The sequence below is a fragment of the Diadema setosum genome, chromosome 11 (assembly GCF_964275005.1).
Source record: "Diadema setosum chromosome 11, eeDiaSeto1, whole genome shotgun sequence".
NCBI classification, from domain to species: Eukaryota; Metazoa; Echinodermata; class Echinoidea; order Diadematoida; family Diadematidae; genus Diadema; species Diadema setosum.
Window position 1 is genome coordinate 6,841,132 of NC_092695.1, and position 19,292 is coordinate 6,860,423.

General features: G+C 37.8%; 1 protein-coding gene across 1 annotated transcript in view; it reads left to right on the top strand.

Annotated features, from left to right (window-relative positions):
• LOC140234659 (exocyst complex component 1-like) overlaps positions 1-19,292 on the top strand; it is a 41,023-nt gene that overhangs the window by 17,079 nt on the left and 4,652 nt on the right. The window contains exons 8-17 of the mRNA XM_072314692.1: positions 915-1,024; positions 1,525-1,674; positions 2,872-3,129; positions 3,893-3,991; positions 5,021-5,097; positions 7,816-7,851; positions 16,069-16,149; positions 17,470-17,605; positions 18,375-18,458; positions 18,849-19,002. Of these exons, the coding sequence (XP_072170793.1) occupies positions 915-1,024; positions 1,525-1,674; positions 2,872-3,129; positions 3,893-3,991; positions 5,021-5,097; positions 7,816-7,851; positions 16,069-16,149; positions 17,470-17,605; positions 18,375-18,458; positions 18,849-19,002 (1,185 nt within the window). The remainder of the gene's footprint in view (positions 1-914; positions 1,025-1,524; positions 1,675-2,871; positions 3,130-3,892; positions 3,992-5,020; positions 5,098-7,815; positions 7,852-16,068; positions 16,150-17,469; positions 17,606-18,374; positions 18,459-18,848; positions 19,003-19,292) is intronic.

Sequence of the window (19,292 nt, forward strand, 5' to 3'; positions counted from 1 at the left end):
GCGGTTCCAACACAAAAATTGTGAAAATTCATAACTTTTGCATCGATTGTCCAATTTTCCTCAAACTTTCACTGATGTGTTCTACTAATGTGGCTGCATTCTCTCAATCCTTATGTTTATGAAGGTGAACTTGTCCTTTAAAGAGAGGGTACGCTAATTAAATACCCAGTAGCGTGGGGATACCTTGGAGTGGGAAGGCTGGCCCTGCGCAGATATATGCTAGAATCCCTATAAAAAATGATTGTGTATAGCTTTCTCACTGATCTCTGTCTAAGTACACAAACAGGCAAAGAATCTGAAGTGGATTCGGTCATTATTGATGAGCATACATTTCAATGCGCACATTCTCCAGGTGCTATTTGTGGTTTTTGAATGTACCCCGATGGGCAGCAAATGAATTGGGCAACCCATGCATCCCCACACTACCAGGTCTTTTAAAGTCACCACAGTAAACCACTGAAATCCTCTCAGATGTTGAGTGGTTGATGCCTGATTCCACAATGAAAACTGCAGATATTGTTTTCATTTTTCTTGCACAATAAAAGAACACTTGACTTGCCTCTTTCAGAAGGCAGGGGGAATAACATTACCCTTAACATATGTCAGCAGTGAGTCGAGGGAATGTGCACTTTTTTTCAAGGAAATGAAATTTTGTGGAATTCTCTTTATATTTTCCTTGAATCTTTCTACACATGTGACATCATACACTGTAGTAGTCTTCTCATCCAGCAGTGACTGCGCAGAAACTTTAAAAATTCATAACTTTTGAACAAATTGTCCAACTTGCCCTAAACTTTCACTGATGTGTTGTACAAAATTTTATATTGCTGCATTCACTCAATCCACATGCATATGAAGGTGGACTTGTCCTTTAAGATTTGTGTCTATCTTCTGTACCCTCTCCTTGTCATCAGGCATGGGGAAGATGCGAGCTGTGGTGGAGCAGAGGGAGCTGCTCACCAATCTCCAGGAGAAGTTTGCCCAGAGACTTGCCATCCACCTCAACAATATCTTCATCCAGCAGGTATCGCTATGGCAACATGATCAGTTGGGATTGGGGGTGGTGGGCAACCTCTTACAGGAGTATATAGCAACAGAAAATTATTGTAATAAACCGAAACCAAAGACAGCTTAATGTGTGCATCATGAAATGTAGAGCCAAGTAGTTTATAGATCTATATGATATCAGTATTAGTGATGATAGTAACTATGATAATGATGAAAATAACAGTTGTTTCCTTCGATAGCAGTGTACCACCACATAGTTCTTAAAGCTGTTCTCAAAACGATATAAATTTTAAAAGACGGTATATATTGAAAGTGTATATTCAATGACGTTACTGATTCTCTCTAGAATAGCCTTCTACTTAGATTAAACTGAACATAATCTAACTTTTGAAGTGGTGATTGGTTGCAAGCTAGAAGGTTACAAACACAGCAGTTGAAAAAGGCAAATGTATAGATGTCCTTTTTGCATCAACTAATCATCATTGGAGTCACTATCATTGTTGTTGTTTCCTCCAGGGTGCAGACATGAGCGAGATGATGAACACAATGAGCTCCCGTCTCACCCTTCCCAAGCACCACACCTTCCACCGAGACCTCATCCCCTATGCCGAACTCATGCAGTGGCTGCGAAAGGCAGACAGAACCAGCTTCCTCCAGCTGGGCAAGGTACCATAAAGCATGATATTTTCGTGGCATGAAATTGTCACGAATCGCAGCGGACGGCCTTTTTCGTGGCATGAGGATTTATGCGAAGTGCCTCTGGCATTCATTGCATATAGTGTGGACAAGAACTTTTGCATGCATTTAAAATTTTGCGAATCTTAGCCATTGCTTAATTCGTGAAACTAAAATGCAAGTGAACATTCTTCGTTTTACAGTATGATGGATCATGCTGCATTTCTCTGTCACAGTCTGTGGCCTGAGCTGGACTTCGGTTACAGCTCCACAAAAAACATAAACAGTAAAATCTACTGCAACCTCAAGTGCAAGAATGTTCTTGAAAGTTGTTGAAATTTGCATGTGTGGTTTTTGTAGCAATTTCCCCTGGTTTCTTAAAAATGTGGTGGTGACGTCAGTGTGAATATTTTTTATAATGGGTAAGCACCCATTGCATCATAATAATAGTGTCCTGGGAAACCATGTCTTTACTTTTGCCTTTCTGAATAGTATGTCTAGTTTCATTAAAAAGTCTCTGATATGTCACTTTGATTTCAACAAGTCTGTTCAAAGTGAAGTTTTGTTGTGTGTTTTTAGACCTCCAATTTTAACTCTTTATGTGCCACGTTCACACGTCCGACTCAGTTGACGGCATGCCAACTTCACATATTCTGCTCATTCCCACAAACCCACCCAAACCGATTGATAAATCGCCAAATGCTGCAGTACAATGAAAGCTTTTCTTTTTCAATTTCCGCTCATCTCACATATAGCTTTCATTTCATGTGGTGATTGACTATCAAGCAGTGTTCCCTAATTGATTTGCATGTAAATTCTAAGTTTCTGCCACTGTTTTGTGTGCAAAAGTCATGCCTGTATAGTAATGTAGCTACTGGTCATTTAAGAAAAACAATCATCGATTTGTCATACAATTTTCAAAGCAAAGCTTCTTATTTTCTCTACAACTCTGCTCACTACATGTCCAGCTTATAAACAGAAACCTGTATAGAAGTTACATAGATTAGAAAAACAATGTTTTCTCAAAGCATGACTACGTTGTTGTCTCAGAATAATGTGGCACAGAGGGGGTTTCAACCATGACACAGAAAGAGTTAAAGTTAATTCATGGTTGTTAGAGTTATATACATGCTTGTACACCCTGTTTGTGAGAGTTATACTATTAATGTCTCGTATGAATAATTTCAGATCTATACAGACAACTTGAAGAAAGTCTATGAGCGAGAGCTCAAAGACTTCTACGAGAGAGCCCGACAGGTGCTCCTTTCAAAGGCCAAGGCAGCCGAGACCAAGAAGTTTGGTTCCAAGGGGGACAAGGGAAGTGCCACGCCCGACCCTCCGAGAATGGGGACCAAGGGGATGAAGAGCGCCCCTTCCCTTCAGGAATTCTCCGCGGGGCTCCGGGCTACGGAGTCCGATCTCAGCGACAAACAAAGATTTGACATGGTAAGTGTTCGCATCATTGTCGTGGTCCCATTACACCCTTTTAATATTTCAAACTTTAATGGGAGCATCATGATGTGTGAACAGAAGATGCATAGAGACAGTACAGTTGTGGAGAATCTGTTTATTTGTGTTATCATTTAACCACTAAAATGCTCTCAGATGTTCAGTAGTTCCACATGCGACTCCATATTGGAAACTGCAAATATTGAATGTTGGTATTGTGGATGTGCTTTAAAAATCATATAAACCATGCTGCTGTGCAGCTGGTGCGGAGTCTTGATGTCTCGGTTCAGGATCGTGGGCCATGTGTTCACATCAATTTCATGGTCTTACTGCATCCTTTCAATCTTTTCAAACTTTAATTTATGCATTATGTTATGTTGGATAAGGCCCCTAAACAGAGGATCATCAGTTTAAATCCTGCCCAGTGCAATCACATTCAGTGACAGAAATAATTCATCCACTTTGGCCCTCTCAAACCAGATGTAAAAATTGTTTTCTTTCAATGCTTGGGTAATATTGATAGGAGGGCCTTCAGTAAGCACAATTCTGTAGCAGTGAAGAGGCCATCCTGGTTAATTAGACTGTTCCAAAATGTTGATGTTACACCATAGTTGATTAAAAAAAAAAAAAAATAAATACAAGTACAAAATAAAGTTGAATTATCTGTATAGGCTTTGGAGAAAAGCAAAGAGGAATTTGTAAAGTAATAAGTGATTATTCATGTGACTGTGTCTTTATGTTTTTCATTTTCTTCCACAAGGTATTCACACAGCTATTGAATGAGATTCAACCCATGTGCAACGCTGAGCAGGATTTCTGCACCAAGTTCTTTGGTTATGGGCTGGACCTTGAAGGAACAGTGAGTGCATTGGAACAGGAGACTTGTCAGGGAAAGGGGGGACATTTTTTCTGACTGTGCTATGAGATAGAAGGATTATGTAATTTTGCATAAGTGTGCCAGCTTTTCTATGTCACTTGCCATGCAAGGAGCACATATATACAAATAAATTTGTGCCAATATTTTACATGAACATACCTATTTGTTGGTCTTTTATTGATTTCATCTTTTCATCACTGGCAGTCATATATGCCAGAGCAAATTTTTTTAAAAAGTTAGAAAAATATATATATATCATTGTATGTGATTGATTGCATAAAGTTTGACCTCTCAGGTTTCTCTAGTTTCAGATTTGTGTTAGACTACTTAGTGATGATTTGACTACCTGAGAATAAACCCTATTCTACAGTACTCTTGATATCTTGGCTGTGCACTATGGAGAGTTTGGATTTCATAGACATCACTGTCTTTGAGAGACCTTTGAGAAATAAATTAAGTTGATTGAACTATACTCCTTGTCTTTATTTTATCATACAGGTACTTTTTTGTTGTGCTGTTGTTATGTTTTATAACAGATTTTTCAATGAATGAGAAGAGTTTTATAGTTAGCCACAGTCAACGTATAACCATACCTTAGGAAACAAAAAACAAATATGTTAAAGGAAATGCTATACAAGCAGAAGTGAATGTTGATTAACTTGAGACTCCAGAAGTATGATTGTAAGGTGGAGATTTGTGTAGTGCATCTTTTTTTCTGTTCTTTTTTAAAAATTTCATTATGATATTCTTTTTTTCATTTTTCAGGACTGAGATTTGTGTGTGTGTGTGTGTGTGTGTGTGTTGCCTATATTTTATTGATTATCATTTTCCATTAGATTTGTGTGTGTGTGTGTGTGTGTGTGTTGCCTATATTTTATTGATTATCATTTTCCATTAGTATTTCTTTCAAAACTTTTTTTCAATATTTTGTAAGATTAAAATCAAATCAGGATGACTGATATGCATCATGATTTCTTTTTCTTTATCTCTATCTTGTCTTCCTCCATAAAGGATGCAGAATACTTCCCAATGGCTGACCAAGTGGATGGGGGCATGTTCAGCAGACAGAGGAAGCAAGTCGGACCAGAGTAAGGCATTGAAATAATCACATAGCAATTCAGTCAATGGTCATGGGTGCAATTAGTAAACCTAAACACACCCAACCCCAGTCTTGTCTAGCAACTGAACGCACCCAACCTAGTCTGGTCTATGACCCAGTCTATCTAGCAAGCACTCCTGCCAGCATCTTGTGCCAACAAGGGGGCAAGGATGTTGGTTTGAGGTTTACTATATCCTAGCACAAGGCACTACCCCCACCCACTGCACAGGAATGCTCAGTTTAGCACAAAGGCTTTTTTTTTTTCTCCCATGCCTACGTCCTAAATGTGGCTGAAGGAATCATGTTTTCAGGTTGTTTGTCTGTTCATTCATTCCTCCCCAGATCTGATGAATGTAGTGTAAGAGGAACCTTTGGTGGATTTTCATGATAATTGGCTCAGGTTTACTTTGTAAGATGGAGATGAGATTGCTAGATTGTAGACAAATGTCCGAGGTCAAATGTCACGGTATTGTAATTAAAAAAAAAAAAAAAAGAATCCTCCTTGTCTAGAGCACATGATTGACTCTTGCTTTGCAAGCAATCTTCAGTCTACAGTCCCAAGTCATATGATAATCATACTTTAAAGGCACATATAACTACAGACTTTGTTGCATGTGAAACACCTGTGCTTTAGAGTCACATACTTTGCAAGAATATGAGATTCAGGCTTGAATCAAGACTAATGGAGAAAAAAATGGGAGAAGGGATGGTATTTCATCATTTTTATTGTATTTTCCTTTCTGCATGCTTCAGCACACAAGAGGAAATTTAAAAGTATCAGAATACACACTTGGCAGAAATGAAGCAGATCCATTTAACTTTCACACGATACACGCACATAAATGTTAAAAAAAACTCTGGTGTCATCACAGTTTACTTTCAAGAGGAATCAGTGATTGGTAGAAATTGTCCAAAGCAGCCCAGCAAGCTGTTGTTGGATACCCAGGTTCAATGAGTCAACCACTTCCCTTCAAATAGCACACTGCCCCCTGCCAGTGAGGTGCTGTTTGCCCTGCCAGCAAGAATCAGATTTTGTTTAATTTTCTCTCCATCATATGGAGGGAAGATTTCGTCTTTTCTCCCAAGGATGATCCCTGCACATGTCAAGTTTTCACCCCTACCCCCCCCCCCCTCCATGTTTACCTCCAGGTACCACCTCAAGCTACCACATCAAACTAACAATGTCCCTTGATGTGTACTAACCCCAAACTGCTAGCTTTACAACTGACTCCCCTCTCTCCTTCCAGGAAGTAGTACTAATATTGATATCATCTCTTTCTGACCCCAATTAATCTCAGGAAATCTCGAACCCAAAGATAAATCACTAATTGCAATGGTGTGGGACACACTCCTTTCCATATTTCATTTCCCTTGAGTGACTAATTGAACTTTTTTTTTTTTTGGCAAGATCAGATGTACCTCTTGCTTTAATACATTTTATTATCTTGACATCTACCATTTAGTGTATCAAAACCGTGTATTGTATGGTAATACAAAATTATATTTCCTTTTCCACTGTTCCAACATTTTATGGAGAATATCCTATGTAGGAAAAGATGTTTATAGATATCTGAAATTTTCAAAATTGAAGATTTCAAAGTACCAGTTTAGTAAGAGCATTTTTCAATTCAGTTCAATTCAATGCGAGGGATTAATTTCAATATCAATTCAATTCAATTCAGTTCAGTATGAAGGATGTTATTATACAAGTAGCAAAAAGTTATAACATTGTGACTGCTTGCCACAGAAATTTTTGTGGTAGTTGTGGTCAAACAGCCAGAACACAATTTGTTTTAATTTTGCATAAAGTAATCAACTTCTCAGGTCATGGAGAACATCAAATGCAAAATATATCCATAATGTGGAGCATATATCTTATGTCTTTTGATAGTGAATGAAATTTCATTCAGTGAAAATCACTGTTACTAGACCGAGTCCATTTCTTCATCATACCAATGAATCATATTAGGTGGCTTAATCATATTCAAATGATCAGAACTCATCAGATATTGCCCAAATTTTCATTAATTTGTTGTCCTAATTTCACTGCCTTCGTGCTACATTTACTTTCTCTTAAACTGATGTCATCAAACACAGAGTTAATGTCTGATATAGTTCAGAAAAAAAAAAGATCATGTATTTTTTCCTCAGTTGTTTGTGTTCTGTGTAATCAATGTTGATTGTTTAATTCTAGTTTTTTTTGTGTGTGTGTGTTTTTTTTGTTTGGCTTTTTAAAAAGGAGAATAGTCAATAGAAACATTGTAAAAAGTATCCTTTAATGTAATAAAAGAATTCATAAGATGTGTACATATGTTATACTCTGAGAGTAGAGGGTAGTGTACTACACATGTCATATATTTCATGCAACTTGATTCTTTCGACATGAGACGAAGTTTAAGGATCTATGATTTCATTTGATGATCAAACTTCAAATGATCCTCTCATTGGTCAGAATTAGATATTTCCTGTTTTGCTAGTCAACATTCCCCTTTCATCCCTGCAATTTTCTCATGATATATGTTTTCTCCTTCGAAAGAATTAACAACTTTTCCCCCTTCAAATCATTATTTACCCCTCTAAAAGTTTTGTTCATTTGCCTCAAGTCCTTTGTGATTTCATTTGCTTTTCTTCCCATCACTTGCTACACTGATTGCATGAATGATTTGGATCAATTTTGTGATCACCTTCGACTTATTCCTGTCCCTAGGGAAAAGAAGGGATGCGCGTTAAACCCTGAGCTCAGGTAAGATATCATGAAGTTTATTCGCAGTTTTGTCACACCTGTCACTTTCTCTGAATTATTTACTCCCTCACAGCAAATTACTGCTGTTCAGATTTCATAACAATGACAGTGCCGTCATCATATTTCATGTCACGCCATCGATATGATTTGCGTAACATGTTTTTAACTTACAAATTGGATGCTAGTACATGAACTCGGTCCTTTGAAGCTCATTTTGCTTCCACACATGCTATGTTCCAGTTATATCAACATCACAACACATGCCCATGTTTCTTTCTGTTGTTGGTGTTGTTTTTTCAATATTTGTTCATGTATGAATTATTGTTCCTCGGGACAAATGAAGTGTGGTGTGACGATGTTGCCCAAATAATGACTTGAAAGAAACCGACTTGCACGCAGTCAAGTGGGCATGCATTGTGAGCTGTGGTTTGAACAGTCAAATGTTGTGCCAAAGACACAGCCAAGCATGATATCAACCAAAACCCCAAAATGAACAGATATTGAGGGTTGATGTGATTTTTTTTGAAGCATTCTCTCCCAGGAGAAAGCGATTAAAGTTAGTATTTAGGTCATCTATAAGACTGAATGTTTGTAAGTTTTGCAAGCTAATTGCTTTTGCTGTAACAACAATCACAACACTAGCATTTTTTAAAGTCAAGCCCATGAGCTGTTTCAAAATTGCTCATTATGTGGGTAATTTTTTCTTGACACCTATTTACAAAATCACCATGTAAGCTGTTAATGCCACTTTCACACTTGCACTAGCAAAAACACTTTTCCTTTGTTTTTTATATTTTTGTCATGCTTCTTTTTGTCAATTTTTTTTTTTTTCAAAATGCAAAATTCTAGGGAAAAAAACAAATGGCAGAATAAACAATTTGAAGCTGCGAGTACATTTAGAGAAAAAAAAAAGTAGTGAAAATGTAGTAAAAGTGACTGCCAAAGGAAAGCAAAATTACTACAGATATAGTGATGCAACTAGTTTAGTCTTACAGCCTGATCATTTCACGCAAAAATGGGTTTTATATGCAAATTGCGTGATTAGATCTCTCTCAGTGGGAGAAAAAGGAAAATATGTCCTCATGAATATGTCAATCCTTCATTCCACTTTTGGTTTGGCGTCTTCTTCTTTTGTTCAAGTAAAAAGAGGATATGTCTTTGTATTTGAGAGAATAGTTATTGAGGCATAAATCAATTTCTACAAACAAAAAGTTTTAACAACTTGTCTCTGTCATTTTAGGTTCTTCCTGAAATGTTTGAATGGTTTTTCTCAAAGTTCTTCACACTGTATTCATGTATCTTGTTTGGCAGTTTGAACTGGCATGATTTTATATATGAATGTTCCTCCGTAGTCAAGTGCACTGGATAGTTATCTTTGAGCAAGAACACAAAAATTCACAGTAAAGAGCCTTTGCTTATTCTGGAGATAAAGAATAACTACTTTGTGTAAATTGTTCAAGAATAAATTTTTGTCTGGTTTACCACATATCTAAAATCAGCAGCAATATCAAGATAGTGCACTCATAAGCTCTACTAGAAAGTACTACAGCCAGAGAGACCAGTCATATTCCTTTGTTAAAAGCTACCATAAAAGGAGTGAGAGATACATTGTACAGTGCAGATTTGCAGACAGAGATCAACTTTTTTTGGATACAGGTTTCACGAACTGAAACTTTCTTTATTCACCATCAGTAACATATTTTGTAAAAAAAAATGATACAGTTATGTATCCATACCCTTGACACTTTATCAGAAGAAAATTGTGCAGTGGAAGACGTTGACATATTACAGTGCACTCCTGTTATAACGAACACGGTTAAAACGAAATTCCGGTTACTATGAAGGAAAATTTAAGGCCGCAAAATTATCCACTCTTTGTTCTTTATTGTTTATTTTTTCAGTTAAAATGAAATTTCGGTATAACGAAAGAAAATTGCTGGTCCCGAGGACTTTGTTACAACGGGAGTCCACTGTATTCAATGCCAGTGTCTTCTGGATATTTAAGCAGTTCTGGAAATGCCAATGTAGCAGGTGCATGGTTTTATGTGCTGAAGGAATATGTTTGCTTTGCTGTTGTCAGAATGCAAGCAATTAATCAGAGTTATCGTGTTTGCGTTTCTGTGTGATAAATTCAAAAGTGAGATTGACGGAAAGGTTACTACACGAGGACGAAGGTAAAAACTTTGAGTGTTAGATGCTGCTGGTTTCTATTTATTTTTTCTTCTGCCATTCCTTTCCATTTCCTTGTATACTTCTCCATTTGGATACTACACTTGCTTGCACTAACACACTGCCACTGAGCCTCTTACATACGACTTTGATTCACAAATGAATATCCCATTCATTGCTTTTTAGCCGTCGGACTGTTGAAATGGCTGAAGATTGTAATGTGGACATTCATGCTTGAATCAAAGTTTTATGTAAGAGGGCCATGCTTTATATTTTGATGTGCTATCATGTGCAAATTTATGAAAAGCCATTCCTGTATTAAACATATTTTGTCCATCCTTGTAAGAGGTTCATGGTATAACCAACGACTGCATCAGTGAACCCCTCAATAACATTTTATGGGGCATTTGCTGCAGAAAATCCCTTGTCATCACTAAATTGGCAACATTAAGGTTGACTGCATATCTTATGTAGGAGAAGGATTTGATGACATTTGCTACATTCATTAGATCTGTATAAAATCTGAAGGCAGTGCACAAACATTGCCCATTGGGAGAAAACAGGAACTGCCATCTTTTCAAAATATTGCCAATTTAAGGATGAGTTGTAAATTCAGCATTGTGGAGGCTTTTACTTTAACCAACTGAAACACATAAATATGAATGAATAACATTGGGCTCAAAAGACAGAATTTTAGACCCTACTTTATTAAACATTCACAATGTAAAAAAGAAATAAACAGATAAAACCATAGAGACTTAGTTTCTGAGACTAGATGGGATAATGATGTAGTATAGTGGGAGCCAGAGAGCCAGAGAGCTGGATGGGAACATTGTGTAACAATCCCACAATGCAACAGTCCTTTATTGTCCATTGAGGTTGGGTGTGAATGAATAGCAGGAAGTGACTAATGAGTCACATTATCACCTGCTTTCAGATACATCCTTAGAGGAAGTATAACCTTTATTAGCAAAGCGTTGTGGATAGTCTGGACACAATGTAGGCTCAGTACTACTTTGTGAATTGAAGTGCCGATGACATCAAATTATGACACTAGTATGTCATCTTGTGACATGAAACTCACTATTTTTTATTTGGATTATTAAGAAAGGAACGTGGACAAACTGTCAAAGTTGAATCCCAAGCCAACATTGACTGTGACTGTAAAGTCATGTCATGACATTATTAAGTGAGATCTGCTTTCCTTCTCAACTCCATTTGGGACATATTGTAAGAAAATTACCATTTTGAGATGTCAAACTGCTAAAATCCAAACATCTGCATTTTCATGAGGAGCTTTACACAATATTCTGGCTTACTAGTATTTTGAAATGTAGGTAGTTTCAATGTTAGGACCTGACTAGAAACTATTCCACTGACCAATACAGAGTCAGTGCATTTCAACACTTGGAATCTAGTTTACATGAATTAAAGTTGCTATGTTAGGCAAACCATGAACAAGCTTTCTTAGTTACGAACAACCAGTGATATAAAGACTTGCATAAATTTTGAATATGTTTAGTAAATTGGTATCTTTTGGTTAGACAGTGATGGCGTGTCATAAATTTGCATTTTATTTTCCATTGCTCATTATTGTTGCCTAGTTCAATGTTTGTTGTAGCTGTACTTTGAAGTTGATTGGTGGAGAGTTTAGATATAATGTTTTGTATTTGAGTGTGCTCGTTGTCATGGTGATAGCACCTTTGTCTTTTTCTCTCTCCAAGTTTTGATGTGTGGGTTGGGCTTGGGCTTGCCTTCTCTTTCTGGAGCGCATCAAAGGCCAAGCTTCATAAACAATGGGTCAGCAAATGTAATCGGTATGGTCTTAAATGTGTCGAAAGGGATTCAGTGGAGATACCACCAGTAGGAGGTAGCCTAGATATTATAGCTTGCATGCATTAGCAGTTAAAGACAGTAGTTTCTGATGGCTTCGTCAGAAATTAGCCAATTTCACATGCTGTCAAGGTACATGTATGTAAACCTGTGTTTCCCCTTTACTTCTGACTCATTGGAAGCTTTGTTCATATATATTAAAGTAGATAGCACCATTCACCGTTTTTATTTGATCTTGTAATTCAAGCCATGATGACTCGCTGGTGGAAATTGTATGCTTGAAGAATGAAAATATTTTCTGCTAAATTCAACTGTACCAAAGTAGAACTATTTCTGCCAGTGTTTAAACCACAATTCTTATCAGGCATTTTCCAATTCATGAGAAACAGTGCTTCTCATAAGTGTTGTGATTCTGTCAAAATCATAGGAAGAAAGAATGTTTACCCCACATCAGGTTGTAAGGAACCCATCATTATGCACTAGCCTGTAGGCAACATACTGCTATAAAGTTTTATGGTAGAAAAACTGATGCTGAGAAATCTGTGCAGAAAGTATTTCAGCTCTCCCAATGTGTTACAAATCTTTGAATACCTCGGTGACATAAATCATTTCATCACAATTTCTGAACAGTGAAACATTATGTAAGTACAAGTTAATGTTTTGTCTCTGTCACCACGGTGGGATACTGTTGTTGTATTGAGGTCCCTGTGTGTTAGTAGGTTTTAAACATTTTAGGTGAAGCATGTGTCTAGACACTTTCAGTACTCATAGTGAACATTGAAACTACCAGATAACTGATGTGTTTGTGCTATGTATTAGAGTCATTATGAAAATATTTAAATCCTTTGATGTACTTACTACAGTGGTTCTTCCAACCTGTGTTGACTGAATTTCCCTCGCATATCAGTAATTATACATCATGTACCGTAAAGTCAAGACATGTTCTACTTGCTCTGATGCAGTATCTTTACATGTGATGTAACCAAGGCAGAAATAGTAGATCTAGAAGCTTCCCATTATTGGTTGGAAAAATTTCTAGAAATGTAAAGAGGAAAATATGATATAAAGCTGGAAGGTAGAGCTAGAATGAAGATAAATCGGAAATGTGTTTCCAGAGATTGAGGAACGTACTTGACATGACAAGAGGTGACTTTCACGTGGTAAGTTTTGTAGTATGCAGTAAATACGGTCGTTATTCAGGATTTTTTCCTCCAGAGAGAGTAACGAGAGGTTTTCTTTTTGTTTTTCTGTTACTCTCAGTACATGAGATCATGTGTTTGATCTGTGTTGCTATAAACCAATGCTGCACACTGGCGCTGGTCTGCTAGTCCCTGACCAGTAAGAATCACTGTTGGACCAGTTACTTTTCCAGGAATGGACCAGTAAAAAATGGAAAAACTGGCTACCTACTTGTCCGACGGACAGGTCGGGCCAGTAGAAAAAATGGGCTAGTGTGCAGCCCTGTTTAAACACCGAATGTTTGTAATAATGCTGATCAAGCACGTACATGATCTTATAACTGGTACTCTCCAAAAAGAAGATTATGTGCTTAAAGGTGCATGGTCCCTGTGTTTTAGTCAAATGCCTACGCGGGCGTACGGCGCAAGTTTCCTATAGAGACCTACGCTATCGACTCCTCTTTAGCGCTTACGCTTTGGCCCACTTCCCCGAGTCCGAAGAAGTCCAATCCACTGTAAGTCAGTGGTCCGATCACAGTTCGGCTCATGATTCGGCTGAGGGGGATGACAGCTTTAGCAAACCTCTTTTGTGATGTCATAATAACAAGCACATATGCACGCACCCTGGCATTACTACAGACTGCGCGATGGGCAGAGAAGACAACGAAGGCAACGTTACTTAGCAACACCTACGCACTTTACTCTTAATGACAGCTCAACTTCGGTAATCTTCGTATCAATGCTAACGGTGATCGGCAGTATCATCAACAGCGCCCTCTACACTACCGGGACTATGCCCCTTTAAAGGGACTGTACAGTACTGGTTGAGGTGAGGATTCATGTTTTGAACATTCCTAAGTGAGATAATGAGAAACCTCTTATGAAATATGAAAGAGCATGTGATTTTAAGAAGGATTCAACGTTTATTTGATGAAAATTGGTTTTCAAATGGCTGAGATATCCCCAAAAGTGATAATAATAAAAGGCGACATGCCCCACCTTTATTAGGACCTCTTTGTTTCACCTTGTTTTTGGATATCTCAGACATTTCAAAACCGATTTTCATCAAATAAACTTTTGATACCCCTTAGAATCGCATGCTCTTTGACATCTCATAGAGTGACTTCTGAATATCTGGCTAAACGTTAAAAGCTAAATCCTCACCCCGACCAGAACTGTACACGCCCTTTAATCTTAATAACAGTCAAAACAAAAAAGAAATCCTCTATAAGTGGTTGTCATTTATTGTATCCTTTGAATTTAAGTGCAGTAGCTGTGAGTTTACCTACATCATTCTGCATACTGTATACGCCGAATATTTCGCGAGGTTTTTATTTTCGCGAATTTCGCGAGTCAGGTGCTATTCACGAAATTAAAGACACGCAAAAATATTGACTCTGATCCCGATGTGAATGTGATGTACGCGTGTACACTTCTCCGTTCAGTACAGACTCCACGATCGCGAATTTAACCACTCGCGAAATCGTCGGGAATTCCCGATTCGCGAAAATTTAGACTCGCGAAATATATGGCGTATACAGTATATTCTACCACTTGCCTTTGCTTTCCTTGTGTGTATCTAATCTTGGATTGCAGTGTCTCTGAAAAGAGAATGACAGGTGCCACACCTATTTCAATCTCGGGAAAATTTTAATATCTTCTCTCGCTCTTGTCTCTTTCTTGCTGATAATTCTTCCCAGACCAAGATGGCTATCGCTTTATAGACCTCTTTGTGCACATGTCCAACATAATGTCAGTGTTCCAGACATGTCAGATTCGTATCATGTAGTAAATATTTTATTTAGATGTTTGATTTGTTAAGCAGCAGAATCTTTATCTATTTAGTTAAAAGAAAGAGGGACGGAAAATTTCAGTCAGTGCTTGTTCTGATGTAAGTGAATGGCTTATGCTTTAGAGTCAATCCAGACATCCTTTCAAATGTAGGATTTCCATTCCTCGCCAACCAGCCCCTCCTTTCTCAGTACCCAAGACATATTTTCCCCTTTCACCCACAGTAGGTTTCTATGTACACCCCTCTGAGCTCAGGTAGAATTTGACTTTATTGAGTTTTTTGTGTGATCAGCAGCTTTCGGCAAAAGAGATCCATGTTACACCTCGAAACTACAAACCCTTTCAAATAGTGTCCATAGATACATGATACTCACACCTCCAGAATGCTTGTCATTCTGATATTATATTTGATTTGTATACTTATATGTTTTATGTATTCCTCTGGTACTCCTTTTGAGACTACCTTGTATCCCCTGGGTATATGTTTGATTACAGTGAAGACTTTGATTGCAACCATGGATTGGGTGTGACATGAACAAAGATCGGAGTATCTTACCAAGGAGATTGGTGCGATGGTATTGGTGTTAAAGCTAGCAAAGTTACATATTAAGCTGCTTGAAGAGCAGAAATAGGGTGTACAGTGACCATGGACTCTGGGCAGTATACAACCTTTATAGCAAGAATGAACAAACTACAGTATGTTAATCCATATTCAGCACTGATTCGCCTTTAAAGCAAGCAAACATGTGCAAACAGTATATTGGTGATGGTCACTTGGTTTGGGGCTTGCTTTGGGTTATTTTGTGAGTGTTTGATATAGTTTCATTGCTGTGCTTGGTATTGCAGGGCTTCAACACTCCTATTCAAGAGTTGTAATTATGATCTGTTTTGTCAGCTTGACAAAGTAACATCATTTAGGAATATTCCAAGAAATTCTTAGAATGAGATATTGTATGGTGCACCTGCAACATTTTGTGTAGACTTTTGTAAAGATGACCAAGAAGATAGATGTTTGATTTGTTAATGGAAAGATGATTTCTTTTATGCACATGAAATCGCAAATTGGGGATGGTTTAAAGTCAAAAATATTGACTGGAAATGAAAAGACAAGTATACAAAAGTTACCAGTGACCCCACTTAATAAAAATGTATCTTTTCAATGTGTTAATATTATGTACCCCTCTTTCTTCACTCAATTGCTTCCTCCCCCCACCCTCTTCACCCTCTTACCACTCCCTGACAACAGGAAAGTGATGGGGGAGCTCTTCCAGTGTCTGGAACCAGAGATCAAGTCCTTCATCACCTTTTCAGAGAGGATGGATAGCTTGTAAGTACATCCACAAAAACTCCAGAGTTAAGTTTATGTACTCATTGCAAACATTGCAACAAACAGATCAGAAATGAAAACAGTAAATCTTAAAAAGCAAACACACCAGCATATCCAGAATGTTATATGAGGTATGTCTAAGGGAGCCATTGAGGTATTAATCACCATTACATGGTTGAAAGGTACTGTAGAAAAGAAATAAAATGGCTGTAATAATGTCAATGTTTTCATCTACCCAAATCAGTATAAAAGTGTGTATAGGACGTGCTATGGTAACTTGATGTTATGTTGATAATGATTATGGTGATGAGTTTTTCATTTTAATAGTGCAAATGCCATTTATGGTATGATACGTGGAGCATTTTACTGATTATAATGAACAATTTCAATTTAACCCTAACTAGGCCGGGCTATTTTGGTAGATCATAGAGCCGGGGGGGGGGGGGGCCTCCCAGGCCCCCCTCCAGATCTCGGCCGTCGACCGCGCGATCGCGACGAAAATTGGCACACACATTGTCCATGATGTAATCTAAAGTACTACGAAGTTAGATTTTCGAAAAATTGTCATTTATGCTAAATTATGCTAATTTATGCATAATGATGCATGAAATCAGACAATTTGGTATAAATCACTAAATAAAGCCCGAAATGGGCACATTTTTTTGTGTAAATATTCTTTTTAATGTCCTAAGCAAATATAAGAGAAAAAAATTGAGCCATCCAAAAAAATTTCTTAAGTATTTTATTGTTTTTTGAATTTTTTATGTATTTCTTTGTTTTTTCGACTTTATGTTTTTCATTGTTTTTTCGATTAAACTTGTCTGCGACATCGTTCTGAACGAGAAAATATGTTATTAGTTGATTTTAATCAATAAAGCCCCAAAATAATAATGCTTTTATGAAATTTGAGCAATTTTTGGTCTGACATGCATGTACATATTCATGCAAAACTTCGGATCCGCGTGCCCGGGCATCGCAAATTTGGTGTCAAAAGATGCGGGAGACTCGACAGAAAAAAGTCATGAAACGTCGCGGCGATAGCTTTTTACGTTAGTGATACATCGCGCGGAACGTCGAGGGGGGGGCCCCCCCCCCCCCCCGGCCTAGTTAGGGTTAACAAACATAAACTGAATATGTGCATTGACCTGTCAAGAGCACCATATTTGCTCACATAGGGTCACAATAAAGAGTGAAATTTTTAACATGAGTGTAAATACATCTTTGTATTGAACTTGAGGTATAGCAAGATGAAGGGAAGTTTATATATGGCCCATGTCTTGATTGATTCTTTCACTATGATTTTTTTTCCCCTCTGTCCAGCAACTCTGTTTACATGCTGGTCAGAATCAGCCCCCACGTAATGTCCAGCGAGAACCAGGCCAAGTCAGCGTCCTACTTCAGCATCATCATGGCCAACTGTCTGGTGGAGGTCAAGCGGCTCTTTGACAAGTACATGGTGAGGGCCCCCTCCAGTCTTAGTAGCTCTTAACCCGTTGAGAAAGAGTCCCGAGTATTAGTCTGTGGGAAATGCGTGTTATAGCAAAATCAGTCCGTCCTCAACAGGTTAAAATGACAGTGCTAAATTCTGTGACTAATGTGCCAAGTACGATGTTAAAGTCTCCCATGAACTGGCTCAAGTTGTCCGTCCTGTGTTATCCTTTTGTGGCATGCTGTGTCGGACAGGAATTTGCTAGTCACATCACTTGGCAAAGTGAAGACCCAGGGAAATGAACACTTGTGATAGTTAATCTGCTCCTCAGTAGATATATGATGCAATCATTATAAATTTTCTTCTCCAAAGCATGCAAATAATGGTAGTCATGAGTTGTAGTGTACTCATTTATTCAATTTTTTTAATTTCATCAGTTTTGTATCATAGTAGCAGTAAAAAAAAAAACCAAACAAACAAAAAACAAAAACAAAACAAAACAAAAAGAAAACTGTAAGTACTGTGTTGGTTGTTGCAATATAGCTTTGATATTGTCTCAAAAGAAAACAGATGATTATGCTTTATATATCTAAGTTCATAAGTCTTCTCAAAATGATTATGGAGTACACTGTTATTGCTGTGAAAACTGGAAATATTTGACTATGTACCATAAAGTATAGCAAGAGTTTGATTGATTTACTTAATATCACATGACAAACCTGTCATGGTGATGATTATCTGCCATGTGACCTATGCCTGACACCTGTCTTCTGTCTAATTTTTCTGATCTGTGCAGGAGAACCTAATTCGGTCGGTGGAGGAAACGAGAGTCTCCAAGAAGAGCAAATGTGGCATCCTACCTTTCGTCAAGGAATTTGAGGTATGTGTAAAAGAAAAATTTGACAGATTTTCACTTTTCTGTCAGTGGGAAAGCGCACTTTAATTACCTCTTTCAGAAAGCGGGGGGAATGGTATTACCCCTAACATAAGTCAGTAACAAGTTGATGGGATGTGTACTTTTCATGAAAAATTAAATTTTGTGGAATTCTCCTCATATTTCCTTTATATAGTTGTCCATAATGATGTCATGAATCGTAGTAGTCTTCGTATCCAGCAATGATGGCAACAAAACTGGGAAAATCAGCAACTTTTGAACCGATTATCCAATTATCCTCAAACTTTCCCTGATGTATTCTACCGACATTGCTGCTTTTACTCAATCAACGTTTATATTAGGGTTTTGGTTTCCTTTAATCTCCCCTAATGGCAGACGTTTGCTGGTCAGGCAGAGTCTGTCTTCAAGGGCTCGGACCTGAGAGGGAACCTAGACAAGGCCTACGCCAGGCTGGCCGACGCCCAGTTCAGGAATATCCACCGGGTGGCCAAGGAGCATCAGAAGACACCGAATGATGTCATCATCTTTGGTAGGGTCGTTGGACCAATCAAAATCTTTTGCCTCCTCTCTCAGAGAACCTGCTTTACCAATGTCAGAGGACATTTAGCATTTTCTTTTTCATTTTTAATCCAGTCTCCTATCTTCTTATTATTTTAGGGCGGTAGATCAGCAAAGCAAAATCTATACTTTGATATCAATTCCATTTTTAATGAGCCGTCAAATATTGTCAACATTAACATTTAAGGATGAATGGCATTTTGAGAAGAGAAACTTAATGGTCATGAGATTTTTTCTCACTGGATTTAATCCTCGTATGAA